Raw genomic sequence first — 24,900 nt, 5'->3', positions numbered from 1 at the left:
AAAAGATAAAAGGTCTTTAGATTGCCAGTGAAAAATTACCACATAGTTGAAAGTATTAACTGATAATAGAGATAAAATTTAACAGTGCCATTATTTAGCCTAAAAAGTAGGTATAAAGGGAGGTATAAGAAAGATACAGTGGGCTCCCCCACGGGGAGCCTGCTTCTCCCTCTGCCTATGTCCCTCCCTCTCTCTCTGTCTCTCTCATGAATAAATAAATAAAATATTTATTTAAAAAAAGTGATACAGGAAAGAAAAGTTTCCTTCTCTAGATATTCATAGACCTTGTGGGAAACAAAAGTTTGAAATATATCAGGTTTATTTTGGGCATCCTGCTAGTCCCTTTTTTGCTTCTCTTCTGCCACTTCTTGTTCTCTCTTTAGGATCATTGGCTTCCTTGCACACTGTGTTCCCTTAGCACTGTTCCAGCACTTCAGCCATACCATCCAGCTCCAGAAAGTCTTCCTCTGCCAAGAGGTTTTCGTGCTGCCCTCCTCCCCTACACACCACTTTTAAAACCCCTCTTTATGCAGCTTCTTAAGTGAAAAAGCATACCTGATTTGAGCTAATACCCTCCTATGTGTTAGATCCATAACAGAGGATAATTTTATATGTGTATTTTTCTTTATAACAACTTTATTGAGAGTGTAAAACTCACCATTTTGAAGTGTACAATGCAGCAGTTCTTAGTATATTCAGAGTTCTGCAACTCCTACCACTCTATAATTTTAGAATATTTTCATCACTCCAGAAAGAAACCCCATACCCATCAGCAGTCACTCTTCCTCCCCAGATTCCCCCTGTCCCTGGCAACTATGAACTCTACTTTCTGTCTCTATGGATTACTTCTCCTGGACAATTCGTATAATGAAATGTCTTTTACTTAGCATAATATTTTCAGGGTTCACCCAGATGGTAGCACTTATAACTCTACATTCTTTTTTATCACTAAATAGTATTCCATTACATGGATGTAGAACATTTTCTTTAACCATTTATAAGTTGAAGGGCATTGGTGGCGTTTCCACTTTGTGACTGTCTCTGAACGTTCACGTACAAGTTTTTTTGTGAGCACATTTTTTTAAAAGATTTATTTATCTTTTAGTAGGGGGAGGGGCAGAGGCAGAGGCAGAAGGGGAGGGTGAGAGAGAGAGAGAGAGAATCCCGAGTAGATGCCCCACTGAGTATGGAGCTCAATGCAGGGCTCCATCTCATGACCCTGAGATTATGACCTGAGTCAAGATCAAGAGTTAGACGCCTCACTGACTGAGCCACCCAGGTGCCCCTATGTGAGCACATTTTTAATTCTCGTCGATATATACCTAGAATTAGAATTACTGGGTCATATGGTAACTGTGTTTAACTTTTTGAAGAACTGCCAAACTGTTTTCCAATGTGGCTTCACCATTTTACATTTGCACCAGTGGTGCAAGAGAATTCTAATTTCTGTACATCCTCACCAATTCCTGTTATTTATTTATTTGTTTTTTTTTTAATATTTTTTATTTTATTTATTCATAGAGACACACACAGAGAGAGAGGCAGAGACACAGGCAGAGGGAGAAGCAGGCTCCATGCAGAGAGCCTGACGTGGGACTCTACCCAGGGTCTCCAGGATCACGCCCTGAGCTGCAGGCAGAGCTAAACCGCTGCGCCACCGGGGCTGCCCCTTATTTGTTTTTTAAATTCCTGTTATTTAAATATTCAAACAAGACAGAGGGAAATATTGATGAGCAAAGGGGTCCCAAGAGTCATACATCTGCCATCATCACATTAATGTCTTTAAATTATTTTCACATCTTCTTCATTCTTCCACTTAAAAATCTACAAGTTCTTGAAATCTCTCAAGTTCTGTGTATGTGTGTGTGTGTGTGTGTGTGTGCGTGCGCGCGCACATGCACACACATCTGCATGAGGATTGTAGTTTTTTGTAAGCAAGACTAGTAGGAACTCTGAGTTATGCGGTTAGTTTGGTCATTTATTATGTATTTCAGGATGTGTATTCAGTACTATATGCAAATAACCCTAAGAGGAGAATAGAGAAACTAATTTTATCAGTTCATAAACTTTTCATGTACTAACTTTGCCTGTTAATATTTTAAAACATTGAGTTTGGTTTTTTCTCTCTTGCTGTCAATTAGCTATTTTAATTCATAGCAAGGATAAAAATTATTTTGCATCTTTGTTCAAAATTGTCATTTTTGGGCAGCCCGTGTGGCTCAGTGGTTTAGCGTCGCCTTCAGCCCAGGGCATGATCCTGGAGACCCAGGATCGAGTCCCATGTCAGGCTCCCTGCATGGAGCCTGCTTCTCCCTCTGCCTGTGCCTCTGCCTCTCCCTCTCTCTGTCTCTCATGAATAAATAAAATCTTAAAAAAAAAAATTGTCATTTTTAAAGGCATCTGGCTGGCTCAGCCGGTAGAGCATGGAGCTCTGGATCTCAGGGTCATGAGTTTGCACCCCATGTTGAATGTAGAGCTTACTTTAAAAATAAATAAATAAATAAACTTGTAATTTTTAGTTTGGTCATGTTCTCAGGTATCCCTGTGTTACATCTTTAGGCTGCCATAAAAATAAGTAAATCAGTGTTTTTGGCTTACTCATAAATTTATGATGCTTATCCTTGTTCAGGTGATGCAGATGAAGCTTCACATAGTTGCTCTGATTGCCCAGAAGGGGAATTTTTCCAAAACTTCAGCTCAGATTGTCTTGGATGGCCTTGTGGACAAGATTGGAGATGTGAAATGTGGGAACAATGCAAAAGAAGCTATGACAGCAATAGCAGAAGCTTGCATGTTGCCATGGACAGCTGAACAGGTTAGTGACAGAGCTTTCTTTTCCCAACTTTTTCTGGCTTTTTCCTGAATTTTAATTTAAGGTTACTGATTAAACTGTAGTTCTTTTCTTCTCAAGTCAAAACATTTTTATATTGTGCATTTTTATCTTTACCTCTAATAGTATACAGTTGCCTGATAAGAATTTATCTTGGCCAAGAATATTCTATTAAAAGATGAGAGTGATTTTTCTCTTAAGACATTATAATTCAGAGTGATCACTAATGAAGAGTTGTAAAGTCCAGAATGCTTTTAATACTACTGTCACATACCTCATTTTCTTGTGTTAGTTAAATATTTCATTCCTAAGGCAATTCTATCAGCATTGGAAAAACCACTTCTACCTTTATGCCATACTATATTTCTGTGAGATATATAAGAGGGAATACATGCTTATTTGTGTTTTCTTCCTTCTTCGCTTCAGGTTATGTCAATGGCTTTCTCACAGAAGAATCCCAAGAATCAATCGGAAACTCTGAATTGGCTATCAAATGCAATAAAAGAATTTGGTTTTTCTGGGTAAGTCAGAAAGAAATGAGGTACAGAATAATTAAATATTGTGCCTACCTCTGACTTGTTATTCTGTTTGCTGTAGCTATCTCTGCCATTTATGAGAAGCCAGAGCTGGGTCATCTAATATCTATATAAAACAAAACTACCTTTGTTCCTCAAAAGTTGATGTTGGTTCATGCTCCTGCATTTTTATGTCCACTAACATTAGAGCTCTCTAAGTTATCTTTCCATAAGTGTTAATAACTATCCCTTAGAAAAGCCAGTTCCAAGGATTTTTAGTCAAACACATTTGGAAATTACTACATATCATCACATTCGTTTAGAGATCTGTCATGCATGTTGGTGAATTAAAGAAGTTTACCTAAACAACAGAGAAGCTTACCTAACTTTATTTATTAACCCACTGTTTCCCAAACTTGTTTGCATATTGAACACATTTGTTTATTTAACAAAATTTTACAGAGCTTACTTTATGCCAGGCACTTTTTTTTTTTTTTTTAAGATTTTATGTATTTGAGAGAGACACAGAGATAGCAAGAGAGTGGGAACAGGGAGGAGAGGGAGAAGCAGGCTCCCCGCTAAGCAAGGAGCCTGACTTTAGGCTCAGTCCCAGGACCCTGGGATCATGCCCTGAGCCAAAGGCAGATGCTTAACTGACTGAGCCACCCAGGCGCCCCTATGCCAGGCACTTTCTTTTTCTTTTTCTTTTTCTTTTTCTTTTTCTTTTTTCTTTTTTTCTTTTTTCTTTTTTTCTTTTTTTCTTTTTTTTTCTTTTTTTCTTTTTCTTTTTCTTTTTCTTTTTCTTTCCTTTTCCTTTTCCTTTTTTTTTTTTCTTTTTTGCCAGGCACTTTCTAAATAATAATTCATTTCATTTAATTCTTATAAAAACTATGTGAGGTATTGTCATTCCCATTTTAAACATGTGGAAACTGGGGCACAGGAAGCTTGAGTCATCTGTCCAAGTCACAGTTCTGAAGTGGCAAAGCCAAGATTTGAATCTAGGCATTCAGATTCTAAGAAAGAATACCGTAACTGCTATACCATGTTACCTTTCTCTGTGCCATGCTTGTTTTTTACTATATACCTCTTAATGTCTTACAGAGTAGTTTTCTAGGGGCTCTTGGGTGGCTCAAACAGTTAAGTGTGTGACTTCAGCTCAGGTCATGATTTCGGGGTCCTGGAATTGAGCCTCACATTGGGCTTCTCTCTTATCAAAGAGTCTACTTATTCCTCTGCCCCTGACTTTGCTTGTGTCCGCACTCTCTCTGTCTTTCTCAAATAAATAAATAAAATCTTAAAAAAAAAAAAAAAAAAAAACCAACAAAATAGTTTTTTACATTCTACCAAATAAAGAAATACTACCCTAGAGGTTCTCAAATGACATTCAAGCAAAGACACAATTATTTGGGGGTGCCTGAATGGTTCAGTCAGTTAAGTGTCTGACTCTTGGTCTCAGCTCATGATCTCAGGGTTTTGAGATCAAGCCCTATATCGGGCTCTGGGTTCACTGGGGAGTCTGATTAAGATTCTCTCTCTCCGGGGATCCCTGGGTGGCTTAGTGGTTTAGCGCCTGCCTTCAGCTCAGAGCGTGGTCCTGGAGTCCCGGATCGAGTCCTGCATTGGGTTCCCTGCATGGAGCCTGCTTCTTCCTCTGCCTGTCTCTACCTCTCTCTCTCTCTCTCTCTCTCTCTCTTTCTCTCTCTCATGAATAAATAAATAAAATCTTTAAAAAAAAAAAAAAAAAAGATTATCTCTCTCTCTCCCTTTCTGCCCCTCCCTCCACTCACACACATGCACACACTCTCTCAACTAAAAAATCGTAAAAATTTTAAAAAATGAAAATAGCAAGGAGTGATTGTTCTTCAGTAGGTAATAGAGGGGAATGAGTTGGGGGGGTGGGTCGGGAGTAGGAAGAGATAATATATGAGAAAGAATGGGGCCAGGTCACATTGGGCCTCAGGTTTTGAATAAGTTGGAAACCATTAGATGATTTTTTAAAAATATTTTTATTTATTCATGAGCAACAGAGAGAGAGAGAGAGAGAGGCAGAGACATAGGCAGAGGGAGAAGCAGGCTGCATGCAGGGAGCTGGATGTGGAACTTGATCCCGGAACTCCAGGATCATGCCCTGGGCCGAAGGCAGCCGGTCAACCACTGAGCTACCCAGGCATCCCCCATTAGATGATTTTAAGCAGAAAAGTAATAGGATCATTTGGACTGTAGTCGGAGAGAACAGATAGTATGGATCAAAGAGACTAGTTAGTAAGCTATTGGAATAATCCTGTCAAAATATAGTGGCTTGGACATAGTTTGTAGAGATGAAGTATTAGGACTCAGAATATATTTGAAAGATCTGAACAGGTTACTGGGTATAGGAGAGAGAAGAGTGAAGGATGGCCTTAGTGACTGATGGAATGATGTGGCTCTTTACTGAGGTAGGGAAGATTGTGGGAAGAGCAGCATTTGAGTCAAGAGTCAAGAATTTTGGACCTGACAGATGTGGGACATCTACTATACATTCGAATGGAAGTATTACAAAGGCTGTGTGTGTGTGTGTGTGTGTGTGTGTGTGTGTGTGTGTGTATGAATCTAGAATTCAGAGGATAGGTTAACACTGGGATTTAGGAGTAATGAGCATGTAGACAGTATATAATGTTCCCTGTAAATGAATGGGGAGAGAGAATAGGTGAGAGTTGAGGACAGAGCCAAAGGGAACCAGTCCTAGAGTCTGGTTTTATAAAACTCTTGAGTACTTTGAGGATTTCATTTTTTTGTTTCTAATTTTAAATGTTATTTCTTTTAGATTGAATGTGAAAGCTTTCATTAGCAATGTGAAGACAGCTCTTGCTGCAACAAACCCAGTGAGTACATACCACATATGTAGGAACATTGCAGCCATCTTTGTGGTTCTGTTTTCATTTGGAAAGTTCTTTTTGTTTTGTCTGCCAGGCTGTGAGGACTTCAGCCATCACCCTGCTTGGTGTGATGTATCTGTATGTTGGTCCCTCTTTGCGAATGTTCTTTGAGGATGAGAAGCCTGCCCTCCTATCCCAAATAGATGCAGAATTTGAGAAGGTAAAGATTCCAAAAATGATACAGTCCATTAGTAGACTTGAGAATGCTCATGTTAGTTGAGTTTAAGCTTTTAACCCTTTGGAATTAAGACTATATATGTATTTGCTTTTATATGCATAAAGTATCCCTGGGAAGAATTCATAAGAAATTGATGGCTTTGTTTATGAGGAGGACAACTAGATAGCTGTGGTAAAGGAGGGGAAATTTTTCTCTTTATGTCTTTTGTACCTTTGGAATATCAAACATTTGAATATATTGCCTATTCAGAAAGTATATCAACATTTAAAATTGCTTTAAATAAAAACAGAAACTTGGTCTTCCTGGAATAAACTTTCTAACCAAAGTTGCTGAGTTTGGGCAGACTTGCTCTATACTTCTTGGGCATCCAAGTCAAAGACAGCTTCATGATTGGAAAGTCAGATTCTAGTAGGTTTGTATAAAAAAACCTTTTGCAAAAAAACAAAAACTTTTGCCATATAATCTCAAATTTGGGATCTGTGTAGGAATTAAAATATATGTTGGGGAGGACTCTTTGGGTTGCTTGGTTAACCATCTGACTCTTAATTTCAGCTAAAGTCATAATCTTAGGGTTGTGAGATCGAGTTCTGTGTCAGGTTCTGTGCTGGGTATAGAGCCTGCTTAAGGTTCTCCCCTCCCCCCTTTCTTAAACTGCGTAAATTTTAAGTGGTATGAAGGAATAGGAAAGTTTAACATAGGCCCATTCTCTAACTTGTTTGCTCTTGTACCGTTCATCAAGTTCATTAGCCTCACTGATTTGTTTGTGTGTAGATGCAGGGGCAGAGCCCACCTGCTCCAACCAGAGGAATTTCCAAACACAGCATTAGTGGTACAGATGAAGGAGAAGATGGAGATGAACCAGATGAGGTGGGCACTGATGTTGTAGATCTTTTGCCGAGGACAGAAATCAGGTAGGTTTGTTGCAAATGGTTTATTGGATTTATGTAATGGGGGAGAAGGAGGGGGCGGTTTGTAGTGAATTCTTAGTGTTAATCTTCTTTTTCTCAGTCAAGAATACTTCTTTGACATCATTTCTTTAAGAGTCTGGAATTAAGGATTCTGTCTTCTGCTTTTTCAGTGATAAAATCACTTCAGAGTTGGTGTCTAAGATTAGTGACAAGAATTGGAAGATTAGGAAAGAAGGCCTTGATGAAGTTGCGGGTATTATCAATGAAGCAAAATTTATCCAGCCGAATATAGGTGAACTGCCAACTGCCTTGAAAGGTCGACTCAATGATTCAAATAAAATATTGGTACGTAAAACATATGCCTATTCTTTTCTTTCCTTCCCTCTTCCCTGTAGGAAGTTCCTTTTTAATAATCTTCACCTACAAAAGAAATGAATGGTCACTTTACTTTGAACTAAAAATAATCTCCTTTAATTTCTTAAGTGTGCCTCAAGATAGGTTGGTAGATGGCAGGTTTATTAATCAAATTCTCATGAATCTCAGACTTGCTTTTTATAGGACTCTAATATTAAATATCCTTATATAAAACTAGCTTGTTATTTGTGTAAACATGCTTAATTTCTAATTTTTTGATTTGGGTTTTTATGACAGGATTTTCTTAAGCTAGGTTTTACCTTTAAAATTATAAAGCACTATCCTTTCTGGTCTAAAATCCTAATACTCCAGTGTTAGAACTAATGATAAAAGGAGAGGCCACTGCCTGTAAATTACTCATAAGCTAATTAGAATGGCATCATAACAAACTGACTATCCTGTCTTTTAAGTAGGCCTGAAACTTTCTACTGCATTGACTGCTTACCAGCTGACTTAGAGAACTTTAAATACAGTTTGCTCTTGGTTTCAACATCAAGTGTTGGCTCTTTTCCCACTCAGGTGCAACAGACATTGAATATCCTCCAGCAACTGGCAGTAGCCATGGGCCCAAACATCAAGCAGCATGTGAAGAACTTAGGCATCCCTATCATCACAGTTCTTGGAGACAGCAAGGTAAACCTGACTGCTGACCACAGCTCCCTTCTGGAATAGGCCAGTCACATTCTTGGGCTAAGAGCAGTTCTTACATCTGCGTGTAAGAGTATACATAAACAATCTATAAACTTTGTAGGCAAAAGAACATTAGGAGGAAAATAGTAATAAACATCTTTACCTCCCAGGCTCACCTTCATAAAGTGAGCAATTATGTCACTAGCTTTACGACTCTTAGATAAGTTATTTATCTTCTTTGAGGTTCAGTTCCTTTATCTGTGAAATTTCATTCTTCAGAGCTAAATAACGATCTGTACATCAGGTACCTGTTACTATCTCATATAGTATGGACTTGAGAAATGTTGGCTATTATGATTATGACATCATTGTTATAAGTACTGTTATGAAGAGTGAATACATTTATGAATTTTGAGGTCATGTATTTATTTTCTTCCTTGTTCTCCTGAACTGCTGGAGCAAAATCTTCTGTCACTTTAGTTTCACAGTTCTAGAATTGGTCTTCTCAAAAGTTGTAAGCCTCTTATATTTAGCCCTAGATTGAATATTTGAATGTGTCTTTATTTTGTGCAATTCATTTAATGTAAGGAGTTGGAGTGTTTTAATATTTTCCTGTCAGTAAGACCTCATTCTATGAACACATAAATATGAAAATTTTAAGTGTTCAGGCAAATTTAGTAATTTCAGTCTATTATGAGTTTTCTACCCTGTAAATTGTTAGTAATTTCAGTCTAACTATTATGAGTTCTCTTCCCTGTAGAGTTACATTCTTTAGTAGAGAACTATGGACATAACTTCAGAAAACAAAACCTCTGAATTTATTCCCTTTACATGATATGTTATGCCCAGGTCACTGTTTTTGCCTCGTTTAATGGAGTATGGGATCTTACAATTGGAATTTTGTTTCTCCTTTTGGATTTTCAGTACAACTGTAGAACTCAATTCTGTGTCAGAGAAGTTGATTCCAAGTATATTCATGTGGACCTTAGAGAAACCTCCATTGTTCATGTTGCCAAAGCAACAAACTTTTTCACTCCCTACCTTCAAACCGTAACTGATATTATATTTACTACTTCTTTCCATTTAGAACAATGTTCGGGCTGCTGCACTAGCAACTGTGAATGCTTGGGCAGAACAGACAGGCATGAAGGAATGGCTAGAGGGCGAAGATCTTTCTGAAGAGCTCAAAAAGGAAAATCCTTTCTTGAGGCAAGAGGTAAGTACTACAATTATGATGTGCTTTACTCATGAATTTTACCTTCTTAGAGGTATGACCTACCTAATAAATATACTTATATGGATAGAATGAGTTTCATTACGAAACAGTTAATAAAATGAAACCAAATTCCCGAAACTTTTATGCTCATGTACCTCTTTTTTTCCCTTTCTTCATATACTTTTTTTTAACAATAAATTTTCTTAAAGATTTATTTGAAAGAAAGAGCATGCACACACTTAAGTGGGGGAAGAGGCGGGGGGGGGGGGGAGAGAATCCTCAAGCAGATTCCCAGCTGAGTGGGGAGCCCAACTTGGGGCTCCATCCCAGAACCCTCAGATCATGACCTAAGCCAAAGTCAAGAGTCAGACGCTCAACCAACTGAGCCACCCAGGTGCCCCTTAACAATAAAATTTTTTAAAGGACTAGACTTTTTGTGAAATTTTCTCTTTTCTTGAACTCTGAAATGGTAAAATAAAAGGTTTTAATCAGAACATAAAAATAAATTCAGCATTCAAAAATCCATCAGTATAATTCATCATACCAGCAGGCTAAAGAAGAAAAAGTATAATTGTGTCGTATAATTGTATCAGTTGACGCACAAAAAAGGATTTGAGAAAATCCAACATCTGTTCAAGACAAAAACTCTGAGCATATTAGTAATAGAAGAGAAAAGAATTACCTCAGCTTGATGAAGACCACCTACAGAAAACCTCTATAGATAATATCATTCTTATCTAAAGAGTGGTGAAAGACTGAATGCTTTCCTCATAAGATTGTAAACAATGTCCATTTTCACCATTATTAATTAGCATAGTATGGGAAGTTCTAGTCACTGCAATGAGGCAAGAAAAAGAAACGAAAGATTGGAAAAAAAGTAAAACTATCCTTAATGGCAGATAACATGGCTATCTACACAGAAAATGCTAAGGAATCTACAAGTAAACTAATAAACGAGTTCAGTAACATTGTAGGATACAAAATTAACACCCAAAAATCAGTCACATCTCTTTATAATATAGTGAACATATGGAAATTGAAATAAAAAAATAATACCATGTACAATTACTCCAAAGAAAATGAAATCCTTAGATGTACACTTAACAAAGCAAATACAGAATGTGTATACTGGAAGTTACAGAATGCTGATGAAAGAATTCAAGGAAGACCTAAATAGATAGAGAGATACGCCATGATCATAGATAGGAAGGCTCAATGTAGAGATGTCCATTCTCCCCAAATTGACCTATAGGTTTAATGTAATTTCCATCAAAATTGCAGCAAGTTTTTTTTTTTTTTTATAGACAAATAGAAGTTTATTCTAAGATCTATATTCTAGGTAAAACAATCTTGACAAAGAAGAAAAGCATGGAAATAATCACTCTACCATATATTAAGGCTTACATATTGCTAACATAATCAAGAAACTGACCTAGAGGTTGGGAGACAGAGGACAGATCCAGGTCAGTAGAACTGAAGAGAAAACCCAGAAATAGACCCACCAAATGTGATCAACTAGTTTTTGACAAAGTTACCAAAGTAATTTAGTGTAGGAGCTAGCCTTTTCAACAAATGACTCTAGAGCCTTTGACACTTGTAGAGAAAACACTGAACCTCAATCTAAACCTTCCATCCTGTAGAAATATTAACTCAGACTGGATCATGGACTGAAATGTAGAACATAAATCTATAAAACTTTAATTTATTTATTTAAGTAAGCTCCACACCTAGCATGGAGTCCAGCATGGGGTTTGAACTTCTGACCCTGAGATGAAGACCTGAGCTGAAATCAAGAATCGGATGCTTAACCAACTGAGCCACACAGGCACCCCAAGTCTTTAGAACTTTTAAAGATAACATCAATGAAAAACTTCAGGATATAGAAATTCTTCAGGCAAGGAATTCTTAGATTTGACACCAAAACCACAGTCCTATCAATAAAAAGAATTGATAAAGGTGTACCTCATAAAAATTATGAACTTTTACACTCTGCAACCATGTGAAGATGATGAAAAGGCAGGTACGCTGCTGGAGAAAATATTTGCAAACTCAATACCTGATAACCATTATTTAAAATATGTAAAGAATTCGCATAACAGTAAAAAAAAAAAAAAAAAAATTAGAAAATGGCCAAAAGATGGGGCACCTGACTGGTTCAGTTGGTGAAGCATACGACTCTTGATCTCAGTGTCATGAGTTTGAGTCCTACATTGGGCATAGAGTCTACTAAAAAAAAAAAAAAAAAAAAGAAAAGACAAGAAAATGGTCAAAATACATGAATAGATGTTTCTCTGAAGAGGATATTTGCATATAAGCCCATGAAAGTTGTTCAGTATTATTAGCCATGAGGAAATGTAAGTTAAAACTATATTGACATATCAATACAACTATCAGAATTACTGAAATGTGATAACACCAGATGCTGGCAAGGATGCAAAGAAATTTGAACACTCTGCTGGAGGAAATGTAAAATGGTATAGCCACTCTGAGAAAGGGTTTGGCAGTTTCTTATATGTGGGATGCCTGGGTAGTTCAGTGGTCGAGTGTCTGCCTTTGGCTCAGGTCGTGATCCCGGGGTCCTGGGATTGAGTCTTACATCAGGCTCCCTCTGCCTCTCTGTGTCTCTCATAAATAAATAAAGTCTCTTTTAAAAAAAAGAACAAAAACTTAACATATAAGGGGCACCTGAGTGGCTCAGTCAGTAAGGGTCCAACTCTTGATCTCAGCACAGGTCATGATCTCAGGGTCATGAGTTTGAGCTCCACGTTGGGCTCCAGGCCCAGTGGGGAATCTGCCTGAGATTCTGACTCTCCCTCTCCCTCTGCCCCATCCCTCACACAAACGCTGTCTCTCTCTCAAGTCTTTTTTAAAAACCCCAAAACCGAATGTATAGTTACTATATGACCCAGCAATTGTGATCTTTTTATTCCATAAAAATGAAAATCTGAGTCTGCATAAACATTTATTCACAGATAATCATAGCTTCATTCATGATACAAAAAAAACTAGAAACAGCCCAGATATCCTTCAACAGGTGCAAGGTTAAACCAACTGTTTTATGTCCATACAGTAATACTATTTAGCAATATACGAATCAGATATGTGCAACAATTGAGATTAATCTCCAAGGGATTATGTTGAGTGGTGAAACTGAGCTCCAGTTACATACCATATGATTCCATTTGTTGAATATATTTGAAATTACAAATTTTAGAAAGGGAGAACAGATCAGTAGTTACCAGGGATTGGAATGGGAGAAGTGAGATGCTTGTGGTTATAAAGGAGGCAACATGAGGGATCCTTACAATGGAACTGCTTAAAATTCTGACTGTGATGTCAGATGTAGTAAAATATATGTGATAAAATCCTTAAAATCCTAGCACTAAGTAAGTATACACACAGACAAAAATGACAACAGCAAAGCTGGGCATTATGAACAAGATCAGTGGATTGTATCTGTCAATATCCTGGTTGTGATACTACAGTATAATTTTTTTTTTTAAGATTTTATTTATTTATTCATGAGAGAGAGAGGCAGAGACATAGACACAGGCAAAGAGAAAAGCAGGCTCCCTGTGGAGAACTCAATCCCAGGACGCCTGGATCACACCCTGAGCCAAAGGCAGACTCTCAACCACTGAGCCACCCAGGTGTCCCTATGTATAATTTTATAAAGTGCTACTGTTGGAGGAAACTGAGTGCATGGGATCTGTGTTATTTCTTATATAACTCCATATGACTACAATTATCAATACAAACTTCAACTAAAAAATAGAGATATGAATTATTTTGAAGGAATAGAGAAAAACTGTTGATATAAGGCTGAAAACAAGTCCTGGTAGAACTTGTCCTCCCCTGATCAGATAAGTGTTCTGCATTTTCTCTGGCTAGGTAAATTCTTAGAATTTTTTTAAAAAGATAAGTGAAAAGTTGTTCATCTTTAAAATACATTAAGAACTATTAAAGCTTTTAGAGTTAAAAAAAAAAAAAGTAAAGCTTTAGAGTTTTTTTTTTTTTAAGATTTTATTTATTTATTCACGAGAGACAGAGACAGCGACATAGGCAGAGAGAGAAACAGGCTCCCTACAGGGAGCCCAGTGTGGGACTCGATCCCAGAACCCCAGGATCACGACCTGAGCCAAAGGCAGAGACACTTAACCGCTGAGCCACTCAGGTGCCCCAGAACTTTAGAGTTTAATGCTTAAGTATGGTCCAAAGAACCATGTCCTTATCTTTCTTTTTTTTTAAAAAAGATTTTATTTATTCATGAGAGACTCAGAGAAAAAGAGGCAGAGACACAGGCAGAGGGAGAAGCAGGCTCTTAGCAGGGAGCCTGATGGGGACTGGATCCTGGGTCTCCAGGGTCACACCCTGGGCTGAAGGTGGTGCTAAATTGCTGAGCCACCCAGGCTGCCCACCATGTCCTTATCTTAAAGAAGATTGTCATCTTTGTGTATATTATTTAAATACAGCGTAGTTCTTGAACAATGAAAATTACTGATTTTATAATGGAAAGTTGTAGCGTAAGAACTAATTCAGTGTTTGGTACTGATGCAGTCATAAAGCATAAGATGTAAGTAATAATTTTCCACTTGAAGTGTATAACTGGTCTTTATTTCTTTTGGCAGCTTCTGGGCTGGCTGGCTGAGAAACTACCAACTCTTCGTTCCACCCCCACAGACCTTATCCTTTGTGTTCCCCATCTCTATTCATGCCTGGAGGATCGCAATGGAGATGTGCGGAAGAAGGCCCAAGATGCCTTGCCGTTTTTCATGATGCATCTGGGATATGAGAAAATGGCCAAGGCTACCGGGAAACTAAAGGTATTACTTCTTGTGGTTTGCTGCTGTTAAAAGCCATTAGAAAAATATTGAACATGAGTTTATATAGGCAAGAGATCATATTACCTCCTAGGAGTTGCACTTGAAATCCCAATGAGAGCAAATCTACAATATCGAACAGTACGCAGAACTCAAAGAACCTGACTCTGCAGGGGCAAAAATTACAACCTTCTAGAATGGTAGCTAATTTAGTATGACTTCATAATGTGTTACTTCTCTTGCACTGTGTGCCACCTCCCTTACTTCATAGGTATTTCAAAACTAGGAGTTCAATGATGTGTTTGACAGCAGCTCTGTTAGTAAGCATAGTATGAGTATCATGTATGTGGCCTCTCACTTCTCCTGTTATGTTGCCTCCCTAGCCAACTTCTAAAGATCAAGTATTGGCCATGCTAGAGAAAGCCAAAGCTAACATGCCAGCCAAGCCTGCTGCATCTGCTAAAGCAAGTTCCAAACCAATGGGAGGGTCAGCTCCAGCCAAATTCCAGCCATCTTCAGGTAACTATTTTGAGAGGGTTAAGGGGGAAGGAAGTAGCATAGGGCAATCTAAAAAGAAATTGAGCCTTCATTTCTTACTGTATTTCCTAACAGCTTAGATCCTAGGTCCTCTTTCCTGCCCTCCCACCTTCCCTCCTTATCCTTCTACCACAAACATTTTGTTAAGTTTATGCTAGAAATTGTTGCTAAAGGTATGAATATTATTAATTTGGTTTCAAAGTCCAAAAAGGGGTTTTGGAATAGCACATTGAAATACTCCAGAAAATGAGTGTTCTGTACTATTTTTAAGGTTTCCATACATTTTCTGCTATTAAATGTTAGAGGGTGAATTGAGACCATCTAGTTTAATCCCCTTTATTAAGAGATGAGTAAACCCAAAAGATTAAGTGATTGGCACAAGGACAACCAATCAGTGCCTGAACCAGCATGTAATTCCTCTTCCTCATTCCCAAATGAGTTCTTCCACTGAATTGCCCGTTTGCTGATTCATTCTAGTATTTACTAATCTCTTAGAGAAAATTCTTGATTTCTTCATCCTAATGTTAAAATTCCATCATGTATAAATAAAACTCTAATCTGTAACCACTTCTCTAGACTTCCTGCTTAAATGAAATGTTATTCATTTGGTGGTGTAGAAACTATTGATACTATAGGGTTAGAAATTTTACAGTGTACAACTGTTGGTATCAAAGTATGTATTCAATTACAACATTTGTTGGAATCTTGCTATATGGTAAATAAATACTATCAGCAATGACAGACCCTATCCTTAAGGAAGTATCCATCTAGGAAAGAGGGTTTTTTAACTGTTATTTAGAAAATAGTTTTAAAACTTCAACTTAACTGTTGGCAAAGTAGATGGAAATTTATTAAGTTAATTTCTTAGGGTTATGCTTAAAAAGTAATTGAGGCATGGGACTCCCGAGTGGCTCAGCGGTTTAGCGCCTGCCTTCAGCCCAGGGAGTGATCCTTGGAGACCCGGGATCGAGTCCCACATCGGGCTCCCTGCATGGAGCCTGCTTCTTCCTCTGCCTGTGTCTCTGCCTCTCTCTCTCTCCCTCTCTCTCTCTCTCTCTCTCTCTCTGTCTCTCATGAATAAATAAATAAATAAAATCTTTAAAATAAAAAAAAAGGTAATTGAGGCAGAAAAAAAGATGAGGAAAAAAATCTAATTGAAAATACTTTCAAAAAAAAAAAAAGAAAATACTTTCTAAACTGACACATTTAAAACTGTAGGCTTTTTCATCATTATATATTTAACCTACTCAGAATAAAGTGATATTAGAGTTTATATTTATAGTAGATGCCTTTTTTTTTCTCAAAGCACCTGTTGAAGATTCTGTTTCCAGCACTGTAGAACCCAAGCCTGATCCGAAAAAGGCCAAAGCTCTAGGAGTTTCCTCTAAAGCAAAGGTATGTTAACTCTGCATAGTTAGATATAGAATTGCTTTTAAGTGTGTTTTGTACACTGAGTCATTCTATTAGAAAAGATCAAATTATGATCATTACTACTCTTATTTATTTATTTTTCTTTAAGATTTATTTACTTATTAGAGAGTATGAGCAAGCCCAAGCCCGGGGAGGGACAAAGGGAGAGAAGCCTCAAGCAGACTCCCTGCTGAGCGCAGAGCCTGACTCTGAGCTCCATCTCATGACCCATTAGGTTATGACCTGACCCAAAACTGAGAGTTGGACACTGAACCAACTGAGCCACCCAGGTGCCCCCAGTACATTTATTATTATATGTTTATATAGAATGAGCACTCTGGCCATTCCTTTGAATATTGCAGTTATTTGTTTCCTTCCCTATGCATGGTCCTTTAACTCAGTGAGTTAATTTAAATAGGTAATTATCTTCTAAACTGTCCAGTGAAGCTGTTCTTTTCCTGTCCTCCCCACTGTCCTCATCCCAAATTTAACAAGTGCTTATTTTAGTATTTTGATCACAAGTGCTTTGAAGTATTTTTGACTCTGTTCTTAATGCTATACTTTTTTCCCCCAGTCTTTTACAGTTTATGAAGCAGTTTCACATAAATGATCTCATACTTGTTTTAACTGAATGACTTCAGTGTTTGAACTAGAAAGAAATTCTGGCCTACTAGAAATAATGGACTTTTGCTACATTTACATTAATAATTAATAATGGTGCCAGTTTTGAAAATCAAATATTATTTTAAAGACATATTCTGGGGATCCCTGGGTGGCTCAGTGGTTTAGCGCCTGCCTTCCGCCCAGGGCATGATCTTGGAGTCCCAGGATTGAATCCCACATTGGGATCCTTACACAGAGCCTCTGCCTCTCCCTCTGCTTCTCTCTCTCTCTCTCTCTCTCTCTGTCTCTCATGAATAAATAAATAAAATCTTTAAAAAAAAAAAAAACATATTCTGAATGCTCCCTATTTTCTTCTATCTGATACAAAGATTCAGAATCTTAGGTTATTTTTCAAAACCACTTTAATAATGATTTAAAATGTTCCTAGCAAGTTTCTCTAGAAACAGGTTCAGAGAATATCCAGTTATATTGATGTGACAGAGATACATTTTATATGAAGAGAAACAGAAAAGCTTTCTTGACTAAGATGTGTAAATGCCATTTAAAATGTCATTAATGTGGAAAGCTGTAAATGGTATCAAAGATTTCAAGAAAGAAAAGAGCTGTCCAGGGATCCCTGGGTGGCGCAGCGGTTTGGCACCTGCCTTTGGCCCAGGGCGCGATCCTGGACACCCGGGATCGAGTCCCACATCGGGCTCCCAGTGCATGGAGCCTGCTTCTCCCTCTGCCTGTCTCTCTGCCTCTTTCTCTCTCTCTCTGTGACTATCATAAATAAATAAAAATTAAAAAAAAAAAATTAGAAAAGAGCTGTCCAATAAAGAGTCTATGACCCGGGCAGCCTGGGTGGCTCAGTGGTTTAGCGCCGCCTTCAGTCCAGGGCGTGGTCCTGGAGTCCCGGATCGAGTCCCATGTCGGGCTTCCTGCATGGACCCTGCTTCTCCCTCTGCCTGTGTCTCTGCCCCTCTCTCTCTCTCTCTCTCTCTCTCTCTCTCTCTCTGTGTGTCTTGCGTGAATGGATGGATGAAATCTTTATCATCTGTCATTGGTCTGGGTCATAGACTTTTTTTTAGAGTTTTTCCAACTACATTACATGCCTTGGTAACCCACAGTTACTTGAGAATGTACTAAAAACATTTTTGAGGGACTCCTGGGTGGCTCACTGGTTGAGCGTCTGTCTGCCTTTGGCTCAGGGCATGATTCCAGGATCAAGTCCCACATCGGATTCCTTGCAGGGAGCCTGCTTCTCCCTCTGCCTGCGTCTCTGCCCCCCCCCCCCCCGACTGTGTCTCTCGTGAATAAAGAATATCTTTTTAAAAAAAGAAATTCTGAGAGCACCTGAATGGTTCATTCAGTTGGACATCCAACTCTTGATTTTGGCTCAGGTTGTGATTTCTTGGTTATCAGTTCAAGTCCCATGTTGGAGTCCATGTTGGGCATAGAGACTACTTAAAAAAAAGAGAGAAACATTTCTGGAAAACCTATACAGAAACATAGTATATGTAAGATTCTGTTGCTCATCTGTTTCTTTCATGGAGAATATAATATAGAGAGTACATGGTTTATAGAATGACCACTTACTGGGTAATAACATCATGTTCCCAAAGACTAGTAGCCTAGCTAACCAGTGTTCCCTGAACTTTGGCTGTAGAGTGCACAAGGGAAGAAAGTACCTAGCAAAACCAGCTTAAAGGAGGATGAAGACAAATCTGGTCCTATATTCATTGTTGTTCCAAATGGAAAAGAGCAAAGAATGAAGGATGAAAAAGGATTAAAGGTAAGGAAGGGACAAGAACTTTTTCAAGAGTTTTTTTGCTTTTTTGTTTTTCTAATCAAAAATAACTTTACTGTATGAAATTCATTTCATTATGAAATACCTAATAATGAACTGAACCTTTTGCTTATAAATTATAGCTTGTTTCTTCTCTAGGACAGCTTTGGGAGCATTAGCTCCAAGGATCATAGAATGGAGTTATTATTACCTATTCTTCCTCCAAATGGAAAGAAACATTAATTGTTTTAATTTTTATAATCAAAGAATGGAAAATGCTCCTTGATTTTTATGAATTACACATCTGTAGTAGGTTGCTTGTTTAATCCTTCATGTACCTGACACCTCAAAAGACAGATTTGGTGACTTATCTTTCTGCTTCAATCATTTCTCTTTTTATGTTGTTTTGGTGTTACTAGGCAGTTAGATGTTTTGTCAAAATATGTACATTGTTTTTAAAAAAGTCAAGCAGGGGCAGTCCCGGTGGCCCAGCGGTTTAGTACCGCCTTCAGCCTAGGGTGTGATCCTTGGAGACCTGGGGTCGAGTCCCACATCGGGCTCCCTGCATGGAGCCTGCTTCTCCTTCTGCCTGTGTCTCTGCCTCTCTCTCTATGTCTGTCATGAATAAATAAATAAAATCTTAAAAAAAAAAAAAAAAAGTCAAGCAGTATGAAAAGTCCAGAGTGTATGTAGTATGAGAAGCAAGTCTTCCTCTAGTCTCCCTCCACAGAGAAGATATTACCAGTGTGTTTGTGTATTCAGAAGTATGAGTATTTCATACTATATGATCATATATGTATAAATATATAGCCTGCTTTTTACACACGGGGAACATGCTCTATACTCTTTGTTCTGTATTTTACTTTTTTCTTTTAATGATTGTAATATCTTAAAGGTCATTACATTAACTTATGCATATATCCATTCATTCTTTGGTACGTCATATGTATGTACCTTTCTTTGTCCCCAACCCACAATATAAACATTTAGGTTGCTTCTAGTCTTTCACTATTATAAACTATTCTGCCGTAAGCATCTTTGAATGTGGGTACTTGTGCACATATGTGAATATATCTTTATTAAACTCCTACTAGAATGGATGTATATTTTTAATTTTGATATTTCAAATTTTTCCTTTATTAAAATTGTGCTAATAACATCCACCATGCTGTACATTAATAGAGCATTGATTTTTTTTCTAGTGAGAATTGCTGAATATTCTATTCCTAGAAGATGTTGAGTTAAGCTTCCAGAAGTATGACTGCTTGATAATACATTTTGCATTCATATTTAATAACAAATTAATCTTGTCAAATTTTAAAATATTCTATTAAATTGATTTCTGCAGATGCTTTAAATAATGTTCTCTACCTCATTTCAGTTGAACATCTTATAATCCCTTTTGACTGTTTTTTAGGTGCTGAAGTGGAATTTTACTACTCCACGGGATGAATACATTGAGCAACTAAAGACTCAGATGTCTAGCTGTGTGGCTAAGTGGTTACAAGATGAGATGTTTCACTCAGACTTTCAGCATCATAATAAAGCCCTTGCTGTCATGGTTGATGTAGGTTTGCTGTAGATAAATACACATGTATATCAGATCCATGAGAATACTGAGCCTTGTGAAATAACCAGAAGTTAACATGACTTGAGAAGAAACTAGAATACACCATGTTCTCTGTTTTGGGGGCTTTTTAATTATTTGATAGAATAAATGACTCTCAAATTTTTAGATTTTTTTTTTTTACATGAGTGTATTATTTATTTAATCAAAACTTTAGGTCTTAAATAGAATCATAAGAATCTAGTTTTCTTCTTGGACTCTAGTAAAATCTATAAGGTCCTTACCTAATGGAACTTAAATTTTTATACAATTTTATTTGTCTTTTGTTTTAAGCACTTGGAGAGTGAAAAAGAGGGTGTTATTGGTTGCCTGGATCTTATCTTAAAGTGGCTTACCCTGCGATTTTTTGACACCAATACCAGCGTCCTGATGAAAGCCCTAGAATATTTAAAATTACTCTTCACCCTGCTAAGTGAGGAGGAGTATCATCTTACTGAGAATGAAGCATCTTCCTTCATCCCCTATCTCATCCTCAAGGTAATACATTGTTCTCACTCTGAAAGACTGCCCAAGTTCCCAGCTGACCTCAGTTCCCACCCTTGATTCCCTCTCCCTTTTTCATTTATTCCACTGTTCATTCATGTGCCCCTGTTCTTCCAAGATGTAGTGACACATGGGAGGACCCTTTGCCCCTCAGGAAATGCCTCATTCATTGTTCTCCTTGTCAACTAGGTTGGAGAACCAAAGGATGTCATTCGTAAAGATGTCCGTGCCATCCTGAACCGGATGTGCCTTGTCTACCCAGCCAGCAAGATGTTCCCCTTCATCATGGAAGGAACCAAATCCAAAAACTCTAAGCAAAGAGCAGGTGAAGCAACAATTTAAATTGAGGCATGAGTCTGTACAGCAGTGACCTCTAAAAGAAATAGTTTGTAGATGAACAAGGACATTTCTTCAGTGTCCATCTAGTTGATTCCAATCTTCCGATTTGGACTGTGAGAGTGATGAGTTGCACACTGGTGGAGCCAGAGTATCAGGTGATACAGGCACCACTCAGTACCACCCTGGTGACAAAATCAAGTGCACAGGGGCCATCTGACTCACAGGCATCCCTTTCTTCCAGGAGCACTTGCTGTAACACTATTATTTTATTATGTGTTTTATCAGAAAGCAGTAAACAAGGAAAAATTCTAAGTAGAGACAGAATAAGATTTTAGTCCTTCATGTATCTAAGGCAAATTTATCTAGTAAAGATAAGTCTCTAAGCCGAATGTGTGTTGGGTCTCATTAATTTAACCTTTCTCCCCCATCAGAGTGCCTGGAAGAACTGGGGTGTCTGGTTGAGTCCTATGGCATGAATGTTTGCCAACCAACCCCAGGGAAAGCCTTAAAAGAGATAGCGATTCACATAGGAGACCGTGACAACGCTGTGCGCAATGCTGCCCTCAACACCATCGTCACTGTGTACAATGTACATGGAGATCAGGTGTTCAAACTCATTGGAACTGTGAGTGACTTTTCTCTGAACATTTTCAACATGTGAATTGCAGAATCACTTAGGGGTCAGCTTTCATGTCATTGCAACTCGAGCTAAGTGTTTCTCACGTTTTATTAAGCTTAACCCAGTGTGTCCTAGAGTCCAAATAAACCCTTGAGCATAGCACGCAGAGCATAAACACCTTGAGGGTGTCTCTGATTGTTGTAGGGCAATTTATGCTATGTCTTACTGGAAATCAGATTTTCTTTTCTGAGAAAGAAAAGTTATACAGTTGCTTTAAAAACAAGAACTGTTTTTTTGTTTTTTTGGTTTTTTTTTTAAGATTTTATTTATTCATGAGAGACACAGAGAGGCAGAGGGAAAAGCAGGCTCCATGCAGGGAGCCCGATGTGTTCGATGCTCGGACTCTAGGATCACGCCCTGGGCCTAAGGCAGGCGCTAAACTACTGAGCCACCCAAGTGTCCTGAGAACTGTTTTTGAATGAAATCCTGAGCTAGTCTGGGTTTATATTCTGCCTAAGAAATCTGCTCTAGAATTGTTAGTGCAATTAGTTTTTAGTGAACAAGTATTCATAGGTATAATTCTGGTACCTGTCAGATCAGAAGAGTCTTTAGCTACAGCTACAAGCCACACTATGCAGACATGTCAGGTGCTCTCATTGCTTATTACTTGTTTGAGCCAGTCACTTGTGGTTGTATCTCAGTCCTTTGCTCCACTTATATCCTAGTATTATATATATTTGCACGGTTTTTATATATTTTTACCTGTGTTAACTGTTTACATCCTCACTACAGGTCAGTGAAGGAGATAAAGCAAATGGGAATTTTACAGATGATCAAAAGTGAAGCTTCTTGCCTTTAGTTGACGTAGTGGTGACACAAGAGACATGAGGAAGCGTCATTTACTCTTTGGTCTTTTCTTTTGTAGTTATTAATATCCTTTCCTTTTGTATTCTTTCTTTCATAGAGTCTTCTAATATAGAAAGTTTTAACAATAGTTGATTGAAAATGTAGCTAGTGTTTTGAAAATAAACTTACACCAACATAGTAGGTTCTGCTTGCTTCAATATATGAATGGATATTGACTCTTGAATCTTCCAATTAGGTTTTTAATTCTCTTCATATTCTGGAGAGAATAAATTAAATTTGGGCTCTTCTTACAGCTCTCTGAAAAAGATATGAGCATGCTTGAGGAGAGGATTAAGCGGTCAGCAAAGAGGCCTTCAGCTGCCCCAGTAAAACAGGTGGAGGAGAAACCTCCGCGCATGCAGAGCATAAACTCCAACGCCAACATGTTGCGCAAGGGACCAGCAGAAGACATGTCCTCCAAACTCAAGTATGTAGATGGAGACACTTGTCTAAGAACATCTCAGTGGCCTTTGCCTTGTGTGCTTAGAGCTTATCCTGTAACATAATCTTGAGTTTCTGTAGCCATTACCATGCATGACAGAATGTCTGGGGAAATGTCTTGTAGCCAAATGTTTAATCCTTCAGTCTTCATTGTCTTTGTCTTTGTCTCAAAACCACTTCTAAATAGTCTTGTGCCTTCTTTCACTGCTTTTCCGTGGACAGAATTATGTATCGCACTTATAGGATGTAAGTACTGCCTGCTAATTTCTCATTAGCAGGGCTCTTATATCTTTCTAACTTCTGACTTGGATTCATCCCCTCTGGAGGGCAATTGGTTTAGAGTTTATAACTCTAAACAGGTTAGAAGGTATCCATAAGTATCCCATGAATCAGTCCTTCCCTAGAAGTCAACTGGCTAGCAGAGGTGTCAACTCAATGTCAAGTAGCTAAATTCACCTTTTTCCTTGTGTTATACCTGGCCATGCTCAGGTTCCTATTCTTCAGATATGGCTGATAAGTAAAATGCATGCAACACAGAATTGGCATAGAGACTCAAAATATAGCCTCCTAAGCAAGACAGCTCTATTTTGGGCTATATGCAATATCTAATGTTAACCAATTTGAATTTGAAAGCCTTAAATACCTATCGCTTGGATGTAATGCTGTCCCTGACCTGTCAAGAGTGAAGGTGACTGTCCCTCAACGTATAAAATGTTCCAAACACTGCATGGAAGAATGCTTATGATTAGAAAAACTTAAACACCAGTTAATTTGGCAGAAAAGAGCCAGCCAATCAAGATTTTTCTTAAATTTTTGCCCAAGTAGAGAGCTTTTAGTCTGTATATTTTATTAATCATTTTCTGCCCCATCTGAAATAGCAGTACAAGGTTTGTTGGCTTTAGTGAACTAGAGAGAATACTTATCATTTGAAAGGTATTCTAAATACAAGCTAGAATGATCTCCTCCAAGGGTATTCATGAACCAGTGTTGTTGCCCATTGAAGGCACTTGCTTAGACTCAAGGACTTACATCATTCAGGGGGGCTGAAACCAGAAGTTGAACATCTGTCTTGAAGCTTTGGGACAACTGGCAGTGCTACTCTTGCTCTTTGGTTCAGAAATCTCCTTTAGTTCAGGAGCCTCCTTTTGCTTCCCTTAGCCAAGCCCGAAGTATGAGTGGACATCCTGAGGCAGCCCAGATAGTGCGCCGAGAATTCCAGCTGGATCTAGATGAGATTGAGAATGACAATGGTACAGTCCGATGTGAAATGCCAGAGCTTGTTCAGCACAAATTGGATGACATTTTTGAACCAGTCCTTATTCCTGAACCCAAGTAAGTTAATCTCTCTCATTTAAGTGTCAGCAGTGTCTGATCATGAGAATGCACAGATGAAAAGAGATTTCTGTGCAGTCAGAACTTTTTAGAACTGATTACTGTATGGCTGGTAACAGTTCTTTACAAAGACCTGGAGATGCCACTGGGATGTCTTGTAACAAAGATTGAATTTTTTCCCTTTGCTCTCTAGAATCCGGGCTGTTTCTCCACACTTCGATGACATGCACAGTAATACAGCATCCACAATCAATTTCATTATCTCCCAAGTTGCCAGTGGTGACATCAACACGAGCATCCAAGCTCTGACACAGGTAATGGGGGTATTACCCATGGCAGTAATTCCATTGGCATTGGAGGCTGTACAAGTGGTGGCTGCGTACTGGTT

The 24,900-nt window shown here is 38.2% G+C and overlaps 1 protein-coding gene and 1 non-coding gene across 7 annotated transcripts in view; both read left to right on the top strand.

Moving 5' to 3' along the window:
* CKAP5 (cytoskeleton associated protein 5) overlaps positions 1-24,900 on the top strand; it is a 106,840-nt gene that overhangs the window by 62,928 nt on the left and 19,012 nt on the right. For all 6 annotated transcript variants that reach the window (XM_072790606.1, XM_072790605.1, XM_072790604.1 and 3 more), the window contains exons 17-35: positions 2,630-2,815; positions 3,257-3,351; positions 6,149-6,206; positions 6,295-6,420; positions 7,210-7,349; positions 7,517-7,691; positions 8,280-8,393; positions 9,478-9,606; positions 14,235-14,429; positions 14,810-14,945; positions 16,270-16,358; positions 18,646-18,771; positions 20,183-20,332; positions 20,666-20,869; positions 21,065-21,200; positions 21,646-21,839; positions 22,994-23,166; positions 24,339-24,512; positions 24,706-24,826. In XM_072790606.1, the coding sequence (XP_072646707.1) occupies positions 2,630-2,815; positions 3,257-3,351; positions 6,149-6,206; positions 6,295-6,420; positions 7,210-7,349; positions 7,517-7,691; positions 8,280-8,393; positions 9,478-9,606; positions 14,235-14,429; positions 14,810-14,945; positions 16,270-16,358; positions 18,646-18,771; positions 20,183-20,332; positions 20,666-20,869; positions 21,065-21,200; positions 21,646-21,839; positions 22,994-23,166; positions 24,339-24,512; positions 24,706-24,826 (2,721 nt within the window). The remainder of the gene's footprint in view (positions 1-2,629; positions 2,816-3,256; positions 3,352-6,148; positions 6,207-6,294; positions 6,421-7,209; positions 7,350-7,516; positions 7,692-8,279; positions 8,394-9,477; positions 9,607-14,234; positions 14,430-14,809; positions 14,946-16,269; positions 16,359-18,645; positions 18,772-20,182; positions 20,333-20,665; positions 20,870-21,064; positions 21,201-21,645; positions 21,840-22,993; positions 23,167-24,338; positions 24,513-24,705; positions 24,827-24,900) is intronic.
* LOC140613658 (small nucleolar RNA SNORD67) lies at positions 21,327-21,437 on the top strand. Its single transcript, XR_012014560.1, has one exon. It is a non-coding gene; the product is annotated as a small nucleolar RNA SNORD67 (small nucleolar RNA).

The sequence above is a fragment of the Canis lupus genome, chromosome 21 (assembly GCF_048164855.1).
Source record: "Canis lupus baileyi chromosome 21, mCanLup2.hap1, whole genome shotgun sequence".
NCBI lineage: Eukaryota > Metazoa > Chordata > Mammalia > Carnivora > Canidae > Canis > Canis lupus.
This window is presented reverse-complemented; position numbering and strand designations above follow the sequence as displayed.